Source organism: Phaenicophaeus curvirostris, chromosome 20 (genome assembly GCF_032191515.1).
Source record: "Phaenicophaeus curvirostris isolate KB17595 chromosome 20, BPBGC_Pcur_1.0, whole genome shotgun sequence".
NCBI classification, from domain to species: domain Eukaryota; kingdom Metazoa; phylum Chordata; class Aves; order Cuculiformes; family Cuculidae; genus Phaenicophaeus; species Phaenicophaeus curvirostris.
In genome coordinates this window covers 8,754,278-8,768,377 of record NC_091411.1, presented here as the reverse complement: position 1 = coordinate 8,768,377, position 14,100 = coordinate 8,754,278, and the positions used below count along the sequence as shown (strand labels likewise).

At 42.6% G+C, this 14,100-nt stretch overlaps 1 protein-coding gene across 4 annotated transcripts in view; it reads left to right on the top strand.

Annotated features, from left to right (window-relative positions):
- The window catches only part of AK8 (adenylate kinase 8), a 79,394-nt gene extending 65,294 nt beyond the window's left edge, over positions 1-14,100 (top strand). For 3 of the 4 annotated variants that reach the window (XM_069873261.1, XM_069873260.1, XM_069873264.1), the window contains 2 exons: positions 11,235-11,315; positions 13,526-14,100. In XM_069873261.1, the coding sequence (XP_069729362.1) occupies positions 11,235-11,315; positions 13,526-13,772 (328 nt within the window). In that variant the 3' untranslated portion in view covers positions 13,773-14,100. The remainder of the gene's footprint in view (positions 1-11,234; positions 11,316-13,525) is intronic. The other variant, XM_069873263.1, reaches the window with a different exon arrangement.

Sequence of the window (14,100 nt, the reverse complement as noted above, 5' to 3'; positions counted from 1 at the left end):
ATAAAAACAACTGGGGAATAGCTAATCAGGTTAGAAGTGATGTTTTGTCTGCGAGGATTTTGAGGACAGTGGAGAAAAATAGAACAAGATTAGAAAATGTTTGTCCATCCTGTGTGACAGATGTGGGAGGAGATGTAATCATTTGTTACTTCTCTTTTTTCTTCTGCAAACAGCAGCAGCGGTGAGCTGGCAGGCACAGTGAAATGCAGTTAGCAAAAGTAATGGGAGTTGAAAGTTTGACCTTTTGTGATGGAAATTTGATATGAAAAAAGGGTCTTTTGATAATTCCTCTATCCAATCAGATGTGGGAGATGTCTTGATCCTGTTTCCTCATTTGCATGCTGACTGATCTCATTTGAAAACCCAATCATTCAGAAATATTGGGACATCAACAGAAATGTTACAAGCAAGGAGCTGTTTCATCTAAAAGGTCTGCAGGATGTCATCTCTTGTTTTTCACTCCAGTGGCCTGATCTCTTCCTCATGATTCCATGTTTTTATTGGCAGGATAAGTCGAACTTATTGAAATGCAAATAGCCCTTTCCCCGTTGAATCAAAATATAGGAGTTTTTTTTCGATGTGATTGATTGTATCCAAGGCACTTCAAAAGCAACAAAGAAAATATTTGCTGCAGTGCCTCTGATTTCTTGACATTGCCAGGTTCTGATGTTTCCTGTTAACAATCATTGGCCAAAAGCGATTCCTGGGCCTGGGTATCACCTCTGCTTTTTCTCCATGTAGAGCTCACATCGATGCAGCTCAATGTTTCTGGTCCAGGTGCATGAGGTTATTTAGTTTGCCTGCACAGAGATACACACGCACACACTTTGTTGTTAGCACAGGTGTGGATTGTCATAGATGTGTTTAATGGATTTTACCAAATTGCAGATGTGTTTAGTCCAACAATGGCATAATTCAAAGCCTGCCAAGATCACTTGTTGGCTTTCAGCGGTGTGCATAGCTGTCCAGATGATTATCCGGCTACTCACATTTCAGAACCTGAGCACTGCCCGCTTAGGCGAGTTTAGTATCAACTTTATCTCCCAGACAATTTAACCTTTCCATTTTCTAGAACAGGCAATCCAATTTCCATTTTACTCAGCCATGCAGTGGGTTAATGGCAAGTTTTCCTGCTGTGTAACTGGTGTCATTATCCCTTATTTTGGAGACTACCTGCTAAACTGATACCTTAAGCCAAAGTTTTGCATTACTTAACCCAGAAGCTAGGGACAAACTAATGATATCTAGTAGTTCTGAACAAAGGAAATTATTTAAAGTAATTCCTTTTTTTGGCACTCTACCTTTTTAAAATCAGAGTTGAGCTAAATGAGAAATCTTTTTTTTCTTTAAAATCCTGAGGTCGTGCAAAGGTATTTTGCTTTTCTAGTGTGTTGTAATTCTTTATACGAAACAGAATGATTCAAACAGAAGGGCAGGGATGGATTTCCTCAGTTTAGTGTTGTGGCTTGGCTGGGAGATGGTCCATAACTGAAATGTCAGAGTAAGGCTGGCACGTTTTGAGGAGTTATCCTGAGCACCAGCTGTCGGCTGTCCCTACCTAACAAAATTGCTGTGGTTTTGCATAGAATTTTGTTTCTCTGAGTGGGCAGGCTTGGAGAGGTGATTTCATGCCCTGCACTGCAGGATTGAAGCACCTGAGGAGGAGAAGCACAACCCAGGGTGTTGGTGGGGACGCTCCACAGGGCCAGCTTTCCAAAGGCAAATCCTGGAGGGAACAGGGTGTGAGGAAAGGGATGAACCAGATTATAAGCTTTACATAATAGGATATATTCAAAGTCTTTGAGTTGGTGTACAACTCCTTGAAACTTAAAGCTCTAAATTAGACAGGAGGTCAAGATTTACCAGTGTTCCTCAGGTGGGTGATGATAAACCTCATCAGGGAGTTCACAGTCACCATTAACTGAGCTACAGAGATAAAATATTTCCCCATCTTTTTCTTTGTTCAATACCACAAATTAGTGCGTGTTTGTGATATTTATCTAATTGTACCTAATTTCTTCAGCAATACATGTACTGCTATATATGGGTTGGGAATTGCATTGCTGGAAGAACGTGCCTGTTTTTGACTGAGTAGAGGAGTAACTTGACTGATGGGCCTCTTCAAATCAAGAGAATACATTTCATCAAATCCTGTGGCCTGTCAGCTGTCGGGAAGCGCTTTGTGAAACAGCAGAACTGGTAAATTCTTCCATTCCTTGTGTAATAAACCAAAGTTGTTGGTATTACTAGCTAGCACGACTCAGCAGCTCCCTGAGTTAGACATTGAGCATTCTCCCAGGTGGGAAATCAACCTCCTTCATCTCTCATGTACTTTAGAATATCGAACCACGTAAGCTAAAACACGATGTATTATTCCTGATAACCACACCAATCTAGCTCCTCCCTGCTGGATTTTTTTTTTAATGCGCTCCCCTCTCCCCCTGCCTATTTTGCTGCTCACTATTAAAAATAAAAATGCAGTTTAGTATACCAATATTTTCTCTGGAGTGAAGTCAGCTTAGAATATTAGTGTCCAAAAAGTTGTAAAACAAAAGACTATCATATGTTGCACCTTTTAATCATGTAATTGCTGAGTGACATTTAACTCTGAGGCTTTAAGTTACTCCTTTGTCAGCCAGCCTTCTCCTTCTAGCCCTCTCATTCCTCCCTCCTCCCGAAGCAACCTGCTTTTGCAGAGTAGTGGTTTAACTACACTGAAGTTTGGCTGGGCTTCTACATATTACAGCAGCAACACGAAAGCAAACAATTGAAGTATTTGAGAACAATGAAATATGTATGGCTATCTGTGACAGCCCTATAAAGCAGAGCAATTAGCCGCGTAATCCGAGAAAGCCAAAGCAACCGGCAGCCCACGGTTCCCTATTAGTTAAATGCTTTTTGTACGTCCTCATCCCATCAAATCAACTAACACTTCCTTTAATTGGTTCATGAATTATACAGCTTGGCTGCATTATAATTTAATCACCAGTAAACATTCCTGGGGCCCGCTGTAAAGTGTATAGCGCTCATTAATTCCTTAATTTCAGCAGATGGAAGGGGAGATCGGATGAACGGTGGCAGTACAGAGCGCCTTGGGCAATGGAAGAAGGAAAAAAAGGTGGGGGGCCGTTTAGGTTTTTTAAGGGCTGTCAGAAACTCAATCTGTGAGCTGTCAGCAGCTTGGACCCATCTCCCCCCGCCTCCCCCTGCCTTCACCCCACCTACTGCTGCAAGTGACTGACGGATTCATATGGAGGCTTGTCAACCCGTCTTTAAACATCAAGCCAGCGGGTAAACCAAGCCCAATGTAAATTAATTCTTGTCTTACGGGCCCCCCTTTCTCTGTCCCCATGAATATTTCATGGCAGGCAGCATAAATATTAATTCTAATAGCTCTGCACAGTGGTTATTATTTCTGTTTTATGACAAATATTCATAAAATATTCAGGACCCTTTTTTAGAACATTTACACACTTGATTGTGAAATTTTCCAGCTTCCTGGGGACACAGTAAACATATTGGGGTTCTCTTGATGGACTTTTTTCTCTCTTAATTAATACTGTGCCACATTAATATTTAATCAGATTTAGTTTTCTTTTCCCCAGAAGTGAACCCTATTACGTTTGAGGATTTATTTGACAGTATTTAAAGAGGGAATTTTTATTCCCTATTATGAAATTGGTTTCCTTTGACACATATATAAAATGACACATTATAACCCGTTCTTTTATTTCCACCTCCTTGCCGCTAAATCATACACTTTTTTGGTGTTGGTTCTTTATTTTATATACCAAATATCCTATTAACGACAAAAGTTAGTGTTTAAATGATGGGGTGGAGGGAATTTAATGCAGGATTTTATAGGAACAGTTAAGATTAAACATAATTTACCAAAAATTTGATTCCGCTTATTTAATAAGGAAGAAAAATATAGGTTTCCTTATTTAGGAGCAGGAGGGACCGGAGAAAAGCTGCAGACAGGTAGCAAAGGCATCAGTTCTGCTATGAGTTTGCTAGTCCTTAACCCTGGAGTTCTTGCTCCGCTCAGAATTTGCTTTGCAGAATCTAATTATTGCAGGGGAAGGTTGCAAGCATCTAAGGAAACACGACTGCGTTTGAGGAAGCGGGTTCAGGTTTCTGACCTCGGGCCTCTGGGGCTGCAGAGGCTTTCGATTATCTGAGACTGAGTTTGATTAACCTTGCGGATAGTGGAAATCGTGCCAGCCACATTTCTCTAAAGCAGTGCGGGCTGCCATCTTATTCTGTGATTCATAAAGCACCACTGGAATGAACTCCAGGGGGAATGCAAAGATGCTGGAATAACAGCTGAGAGTATGAAGGAGGCAAAGAATAAAAATGAGGGGGGAAATGTAAAGCAGTTTTGAACGGAGGTACTAATGCATCCAAGCCACTTATTACATAGGGAAAGAGTTAATATTGCCTTCTCAAAAGAAGCTCTAACAATGCATCGAAGCCCCTAGTATGAAAACATTTGCTCTGTGCATTTCGTTGTGCTTATGTAATGTTTACGCAGCCGGTAGCTCTTCACACCGCACAGAATCGCTCTCGCTGCCAAAAGGCCTGGGGTTCTTCACTGGTGTAAATCTGCACGATGCTAGTGGAGCTACTTTGCTTTATCCCAGCTCCCCATCCAGCCCGTTGTTCTGTAAAAGAGGCGTACGGTGATCCCCAGCAGGGCTGCGCCTGTTCCCCCTGCGTAAGCTGGTATGATACCCACTGAGATCCTGCCGAAGAGATGCCACCTCGGCTGCCTGGGTGGTTGGAGGCTGAGCACATCCAATTGGTGAGTGGAAAACGTCTAACAGAGTTGTTACTTTGCCCTGTTGGTGAAGGGAGGGAACATCTGCAGCTACGAAGGACGTTGTCATCTCTCTCCCCTGGCCAGAAGCCATGTCCTGGGAATAGTAGTGCCCCACTTAGCTGCCTTTTGTAGTTGTTTGATGGAAATACATCTGTTTGAACAGAAAGATCCAGCGTCTGGAAATAGCTTGTCATCACATGAATCACTGTAGGAGCTCAATGAGCAAAGTTCTTGTGCCGACTATCCTGTGTTCTCGTGTTTATGCAGTGTGTTTTCCCTTATGGTCAAACCTGGAGGGTGAAATTACTTCCCAAAATAGAATCAAACATCTCTCATCAGAAGATACCAGAATTTGAAAGATAGCAGTGAATAAAACTTCCCAGCAGCTCCTTCTATAAATAAGTGATAAGGGTCATTTCAGCCATCACAAAGACATGCAGAAGTAGTATTTAGGGTTGTAAGTGAGCCAAGATCACATCCAGTCAGTGGTGCATCCTCAGAAGATCCTTTGTAGTCTGGTTACCCATGGGCAAAATACCTGGTTTATGGCTGCATTGAGAGAAACCTGGACAAGACTGAGGAAAATGTAGGTGGGATCTGTGTAACCAGTGTAATTTTTATGAGAGTATTTATGTAGCCATTGCATTGCCAGAACTAAGTCCTCCAGGAGGGTTCTTTTCCATTGGGAATTGTGTCATAGCATCAGTAGACACTGGGTTGGTATCTCCATATTGAGTAAGAAGTCCCACACCTCATGAAAGGCTCAATTTTCTATCTCCGAATTTGATGTTTTCTGTTTATCTGCTGTGAAAAAAGGGGTAACTTTATGTCCCTTCCTCTCCTTCCTCTCTCTTTGCTTCGCTCTCTCTCTTGCTCTCTCTCTCCCGTTCTTTTTTGCTCTGACTTAGTTGGGGTTTTATCAAAGTTCTGCCAGCAAACTTTTCTGTAACTTTGCGATCACACAGGCATCTGATCTTCACATTTTTTTTTTTTAAAGCAGGCTGATGTGGTACGTTGTAAACTGCCAGGAGCACTTGCTAATTTTGTAGTTAATGACAGATACACAGAGTGTTTTTCTTGCCCCTGGAGAGGCTTTAGACACAGCTGGGGTAGATTTGCCACTATCAATTATGCACAATTTTAAACAAGAATTGGCCAGCAGGGGCCTCTTTTTTTTTTTTTTTGCAGAGTGCAGAGCGTAAAGAATGGGAATATGGCAGCTGGTACCTGCCTACGATGGAGAAGATATATAGGAGTCAAGAAAACAAGGGAAAGAATAATAGCTTACTATTTCTGAAGTTGCAGTTTCAACTCAAAAGTTTAAACGCTACATTAAAAGTGGCCCAGTGTTGTTTGGTGGAGTATTTTATTTTGAATTCAAGCATCTTAACTTTATTGCCAGTCTTGATCTGGCCCTGGTACAGCCACGAGCAAGTCAGTAGTCTCTGTTTTTAAAAGCCAGTTAGGGAGTCAGGATTCTGTCTCAGGTGTCACATTGCGTTGTCTTTTCATCCTTAAATGAAAACCAGGTATGAATTCAATTAGGTTTAATGGTATAGGTCAAATTTCACAGACAATCATCTTATAAAAAGAGCTTGGCTTTGCCCCCCTACCCCTCAGTGTCAATCCAGAGCAACTCCAGGTAATGGCAAATGCCAAGGATGAGAATCTGACCTAAGTAAATAGCTCAGGTCTACAACAGTCAACATCTGGATCTGTCTAGGTCAGCCTCATAAAGCAGCTATGGTTAAATTAAAGCAAAGGAAGGTCACGGCTTACAGGCAGAGCTTTAGTTCTCTTGAGATGTGAAGGCAGCTGGCAGGGCAGTGGAGCCATCCTGGAAGGTGACTGTCAGCTCGCAGAAGGAGCTTTAATCCCTCACTCAGTGACAGCAAAATTCAGGCACACAGCATTTGCTTTTTTTACAGCAATACTCATAATTTTTCCATTATAGGTGCTTTGAGTCGGTGACATTAAATCCACCAAACAGGAAAACTGCCACCAAAAAAATCCTCCTGAGGAAAACTCTGAGTGCTGTCAGTTGTTAATAACTTGGATTAACTAGGTTGGTTGCCATCTGGAACAAATGCAGTTCAGGATTAGGTGGATGCAGTGGTGTAGGTTCTTCATTTATTGTATGGTCATGACACATTTTTTTCTAAAAGTGCTGTCTCATGATCGAACGTGAAATAAAATTTCTACCACCCATGCTTTTACCTTCTGCTCTCTCTGTGAAAGGAAGCATAGGGATGCCTTGGTGACGTCTTAAGATCTTAGACGATGCTGTCTGAATAGTCACAAGCCAGAAGCGATTGGAATACCCTTTTGGAATGCCAGATGGCTGCTAGGAAAACAGCCATTATATTCCAGCTGTTAGAGGCCTTATATATTTCATCGTCATCCAAAGGCGACTATTTCTCATTTGACTAGCTACACGGTGAAGATGTCATCGACATTATTGATTTGTTGGGATTTATTTTCTTTAACGTGTCTGAAAGCTGTAATAGACTAGATCAGTGATGTCAAATGCAGAGAGGAAGAGGCAGGAATCTAACCCAAGATCTTTTTTAACATTCACATTCATGGTTTTATTATCTGTGGAAGCTGGCTGACATGACTGGACCTCGTGTCGTGTCCCTCTCTTGGGAGGGAGAACAAAGGAGGAAGGACAGAGCTTTGCTTGCGAATCACTTGGCTTCAGTCCTGCATCTAGCAGCAATGTTGCTGCTCAGTGGTAGTTAGGGGAGCGTTTGTCCTCAGAGACCTGGGCTGAGAGGCTCTAGTGCGTTACAGCCGCAGAGCACCAATTTGTAGCTGGATGCCAATGATTTTTGGTTGCCGACAGGTAGATGCTGAGCCTGTGATTCAGGAGTGAGGATCCTGGGTGCATCTCTGCCCAGCCCCTCCCTGGTGCACAACTTGCGTTGCTGCTGATTGACGTTACTCACCTTTCGCAGAGCTGAACTAACAGCTTGCCAGCTCTGAAAGAGAAGCTGTGCTAGATGCTAATCTAGCAGTATAATGTAGTAGACTTTGATATGAGGCTGTGTTTCCTCGCCTCCCTGTCTACCAGTTCTGATGACATCTGTTTCATATTTCCCCTTGATAGAAGTTGTGACACATTACAACATACAAAGCCTGGCTGATTCCTAAAGCAAAGCTTTACAGAGAACACGTTTATGTGAAAAAAATTACACTCGGTATGTGAAAGGGGCCAAGCTCTGCTTGGAGATGAATCCAGTACTTGTAGGGCGGTGTTCCAGTTACTGCTGTAAATGCTGAATCAAGGCCGTGGGTGCAGCCCTCTGTCTGATGAGGATTTCCAAGACAAATCCAACAAATATTTTACCTGGACAGCTGGAGGGTCAAGTTTGTTATGTGATCAGAGCTGTAATAGCCTGAGAGAGGGACAGAGGTGAAATGTTGCTCAGAAATACCTTGAGGAGCTGAAGAAAAAATGCCATACACCCAAGGCTGTTGTTTAGTCCGGAGAAGAGGAGGCTGAGGGGAGACCTCATTGCTCTCTACAGCTACCTGAAAGGAGGTTGTGGAGAGGAGGGAGCTGGGCTCTTCTCCCAAGTGACAGGGGACAGGACGAGAGGGAATGGCCTCAAGCTCCACCAGGGGAGGTTCAGGCTGGACATTAGGAAAAAATTTTTCACAGAAAGGGTCATTGGGCACTGGCAGAGGCTGCCCAGGGAGGGGGTTGAGTCACCTTCCCTGGAGGGGTTTAAGGGACGGGTGGACGAGGTGCTGAGGGACATGGTTTAGTGTTTGATAGGAATGGTTGGACTCAATGATCTGGTGGATCTTTTCCAACCTGGTGATTCTATGATTCTAAGGCTAACACTCCACAGAGAAAGTATGCATGCAAATAGGCTTTACTCATATGAGTAAGCCTCCTGGGGCTGCGTAATAGACTGTGTGTGGTATGTGACTCCTTCAAAATGATAATAAAGCTTTCTAATTGGAAGTATTTTAAGTCTAGACGGTAGTTGTGTCACTGTTTTTCCCCTTCATCTTTTTTTCCTGCTTCTGAATGATTTTAAACTGACAGCCCTGGGGTGGGGGGATGGTTTTCTCTTATCTGTAGGAGAGACGCCGTACAGCAGGGTAACGCATCCCACCTTCCACTGGAAGGACCATTGGATTAGGAGTTTGGGCTGTTGTGTAGAGTATTCTCTGTGAGCCATTAAACAATGTGTATGTGTGTGGGGGGAAATCCATATTAGCAGGGATGTCTGTGTTCTCCCACATCTTCCCCCTACACTCTTTAATGGTGACACCAGGCTGGATAATAAGAAGCATCTTGGATGAAAAAGAAGGGAGTCTCAGACAAGGCTTTCAGAGTTCATTTTGTTGGCAGCTTTTTAAGTGGAGTTTTTTAGGCTTTTCTGTTTCAACTACCATACTTTTTGAGTTAGCAACTATGAATTACGACAAGCTTTCTTGATATGCCAGGTTATAATCCTTTAGTGGTTTTGTTTATTTCAGAATATAACAGGAAGCCGTATCAATTATCATGACTGTATAAATGTTGTTCCTCTCTACTAGAATATTCATCTTGAGACACATCATCAGATGTTACCTGTTCTGACAATCACGTTTTTGTGCCATTGTTGGGCAACAGAAACAAAGAAAAACAAAATGTTAAGATTGTAAGGGATAAAAGAGTGTTGAAACTGTTGTTCTTTTCCTGTCTTTGGAATCTCCGAGATCTTGAATGTTTTATTCCTGGCTGTTATTTTGTTACCACAGTGTGAATAGAAGTCATTATCTGTAAACATTTGAAGAGAGAGATGATTTTCATAACTTTAAATCCTACAAAGGATTCTCGTAATCTGCTATGTGCATGCCAAGGTAAAGCTCAGCCTTTCATCTGGTCTGATCCCACCCAGTCAGTGTAAAATGTTCCTTTGGTGAATGTCTAAAGCACACAGTATCTTCTGTGAGAGGCAGACAAAAACAAAAATAGGAAGCCTGGCCTTGAAGGCAGCAGCAGGAGAAGGTGTAGTATAAAGAAAGATTTATTTACAGCCTTCAGGCTGTGCTCACTGGTAGTTTATTTTCATAAGTTTTCAAAAGAAGCCTTGTTTTTAATTTTGTTCTGAATTAATCATTGAACATGATCGTTGTCCAGATCTGCTTTAGCATCCTATTGCAGTGGCCTCTTCCATTAGCTGGGGAACCAGGGACTCACGTCTGCTCATTCTCAGCAGTTTGCCAAGAATTTTCTACTGAAAAGCTTTCAATCTGGAATATAAAATTAACAGAACCATTATAATGTATTGAAATGCCAAGGAGGAGCCAATGTGGGATGGGCACCACAGTTTATATGCAAAAGTGTGATGTGATTGGGGTCAATAGCGATGTCTATTGTTTTCTGGTTCTGCATCCTTGATTCAAATCAGGGCTTTTGCGCGACTCGTATGAAATGAGTTGGCAAGTCCCACCCCATCCTCTGGTGAAAAGCTGTTCATGGCACGGCTCTCACGCTGCTGACACTGAGGGTCTGACTCTTTAAGATGCTAAGCAACTACGTCTTGTTCAGACTCAATGGGAATTGCAGATTTTGATCTTGAAATCAAGCATTAATATTTCCTCTTTCACAGTCCCAGCAGCAAGGCTGGTTGTCAAGTGGGTTACAGTGTACTGAGCTGCCTTCCATGCCCTGGCACTGTTCTCAGTAGATCAATGCCAAGGGAAGGGATGGGGGAATTGTCAGCATCGTAATGTGGCGCGTATTAAGTCTTATTACTCATTCTGCTTTAAAGGATGCAGGACAGGAGTGAGATACAAGAGAGCTCGCACTGTGGGGCTGTATGGGGTGGCAAGGGCAGAAGTGGAAGAGGACTAAAATAGCAAGAGGAAAATCCCTTTCATGGGCACTGAGTTGTTCAGTGCTGTTATTGGGGAGGAATGCACGATATTGGCAGAGAAGCTCTTTTTGTGTCCTAGACAGGAACAGCTGCAACTTCTATTCGCCTTTTTCAGAATGTCGTTGTGATTGTATTTGCTAGTTGGGTTGAGAAGCTGGATCTGGAGGAAGTTCAGAGGTAGCTGCTGGATTGTGAGTGAGCTATGACAGACTGAGATGAGCTCCAGTTGCGTTTCAGTCACTAATGTCCACACTGTATTGTCCGTTAAGCCCTGTTAGTGCACGCAGCACCACACATACTGTGTGTCAAAGAGCTCTTGCCTTGATGAGCTTAGAGATTAAACAGGATGCGAGGAGAAGAACCAGAGAAGTCCCGTACATATGGTAACATTTTCTGATGCTGCAGGTCTGAGTGGTTCTGTCACTTCGAAGCTTGTGTGTGCTGTTTGTTTGGGTAAGGATTAACTCACGCTCTGAAGGTCACAAGTGATGTTCTCAGGATGTTAATAGACTTAATCGTTACGTTCTCCACAGGGTATTTTTCTTTAATCTCCCCTATGAATCCATCATGGAACGACTGTCTCAACGGAGGATTGATCCTGTCACTGGGGAAAGGTTAGCACTCACGTCTGATATTTAATGTTTTTCAAGACTGTTGGTGAGTTATAGCACTAGTTAGACTTCACAGAATTCTAAGCAAACTCAGGAATATTGTGCTCTTGTTTAGAGACTCCTTAAAACAAAACTTAAAGCTTCCATAGCTACTTGAGTACCAACCCACCTATCAGCAAGCTCCTGTTCTTGGGACAGGACGTGATCATAAAATCTTGGAATCTGATATCTACAGCAGCAAGGAGCTCAGGATTAACATTTTAATGGTAACTAACTTGGCTGGTAAAATAATATGTCTGAATATGTCTGAATATGTCTGAAACCTAGCCTAAATTCAGGTGGTTTTCAGATATTCCCATGGGATTTTGAAGGCTTCTCAGCTGCGGAAAATGTAGAACTTGCTGCATTTTACTTCCCCCAGCTCCTGTGATGGTTCTGTCTGCTGTGAGATATTAATATATTTCCTGCTCAGTAGAGCAAACTCATTGGAGTCACTGTAAGACTGGGTTCATCTCACTGGCAGTCACATTGCTTTGTTTCACCAGTGACCTTCATGTTTAGTCTTCTCCACCTTTGTTTTTGGGGCAAAAAGTAACAATTAAATGTCTTCCTAAATACCTTCTGGAAGTGATTTGCATTTGCAACTTGACCCACGCGCTATTTTTATGATTCTCCACACTTAAATTTCAAACCACTATTTTACTTTTCTAATGGTTAAATAAATGCATCCCATTGAATCAAAGACAAATACCAAATCCTCAAAGATTAAGGCCATAAGTACTGGATTTGTCCCAAAGTGATACATGATTATACAGACATCTCACTCGAGCTGCAACATTAACTTGTGACAGCATCAGTGATTTGCTGTAACGGTTCTCTTTGCTTTAGTAATAAGTGATGCAGTTGTTCAGAAGAAATGAACAGCATGAAGCAAATCATTCACACATCTTTGCATTTCTTATCATTAGGATTAGCCTGTTCAGTATCTGCTCCAGTTCACACGCTTCCTGCCTCCAAACTCTGGGGTTTATTCCTTCCAAATTCATTGTGAATTGAATTGTTTTAGATGCTGTATCTAATCCTCATTAAGCCGGCACCGCTGGCTTCATTGCAGTGAAGAGGGTGGCCTTCAGCTGTGCTCAGAATAATTCTAACGTGGAATGGAATGGCCATGCAGCTTTGTGCAGAGACACAGAGACTCTGCTTCTCTCCTCGGTTTCACATCTATCTCAGCAGTTTCAGAAAATTTGGCCCTATAGGCACAGGGACGAACTGGTTTCGTGTTAGGGCACGGGAGACATTTACTCTAAATTGCCATGGCAGGAAATTTAGATCCATGTTTGCAAAAGAGCCTTTAGCAATTGCTGGGAGCTTTGGCAATGCAGAAAAGTTATCGGAGTTCTTTTTGGTGTTGGCTGTCTGGGCAGACCGAGCTGGGCTGCAGCACTGCTCCAGAACCCCAGGGGTGAAAACCTTCTGTCTTGCTGAAGCCTCCTGGCTGGTTGAGTGAATCTGCGAATGCAGGGAAGCCAGATTCCAGCATTTTGGAAATCAGAAATAACCAAAACCTACCTTAATAGTGGTGGTCCCAGCCCTCTTGCTGCACTTTGGAATCGTGGCAGGAAATTCCCTCGTGTCTGGAAGCCTTAAACACATTTTAAGTTACAGCAATTCCTTCAGCAATTCCTGAGCACAGGGTTCAGGCTTGTGGATTCAAGACCAAGAAAGCCCTGAAAGGGTGGCAGTTGAGCCACCAGTGTAACAGTAAACCACAGCAAAGGTTTTCAACAGATGCTAAGGTTTAAGATTAGGCTTTTTTTAGATGGTTTTTTAAAAATAGGAATCAAAGATTACAAGTAAAATTGTTACATTGGGACTGGATCTGCAACAAATCTGGAAATGCTTCTGAACGTGGAGCATTGGGTATGTAGTAGGGATTTGTCCACACCTTGTGTGAAGCGTGTGAACGTCAGCAGCGCTCTCTGTGTGCCACCTCAAGAGAAACCCTTGGCTTTTGAGTATCCACCATTCTTGAGAGCAGGAATCACAGATTACTTGCCCTGATGTTTCCAGTCATTGTTTTGAAACCCCAACCTAGAGCAGAAAGCAGTAATTCCAAGGAACTAGGGTAGGAAGAAACATGGAGTATCTCAGGAACTGGCTGTGGTGTCCTCAACTTGAGCTGAAGAGTCGCGTTTGTGTCTTGTCTCCAGGTACCACACTATGTTCAGACCAGCGCCCACACCGCAGATCCAGGCCCGTCTCAGGCAGAACCCAAGAGACACAGAAGAAAACATTCAGAAGCGTGTGGAAAGGTATTACAAGAATGTCAAGGAACTGGAGGATTTCTATGAAGGTGCCTTTCATGTCAATGCTGACCAAGACCCTCATGCTGTCTTTGAGTTTATAGAAAGCTGTATCATCAAGCCCCTTCCATGCAAAAAATTTAAGAGCTTGTAATTAGAGGAAGAATGATTTCTGCAACAGTTGATTTTAACCTTTTCCATGTAATGTTAGCTGTCTGGCCAGTGAAGTAGCAGGTTATCACAGGTGGAGAGGAATTCAGCCGAGCCGTGCTAACATGAAGCTCACCCAGGCTGAGTGAGGTACAAAGAGTAAGAAATTGTGCTTAGGGGAATTATTTTTGGCTTTTGTTTTGTGATTCAAGGTATGAAACACTGTGGTTAGGGAAGTTCTTGTGTTTCATTCAAATACCTTTTTCTGATTCTGTGATTCAGTAGTTTTCTCTTAACTGTGTAATACCCACAAAGCCAATTTGGACTATTAA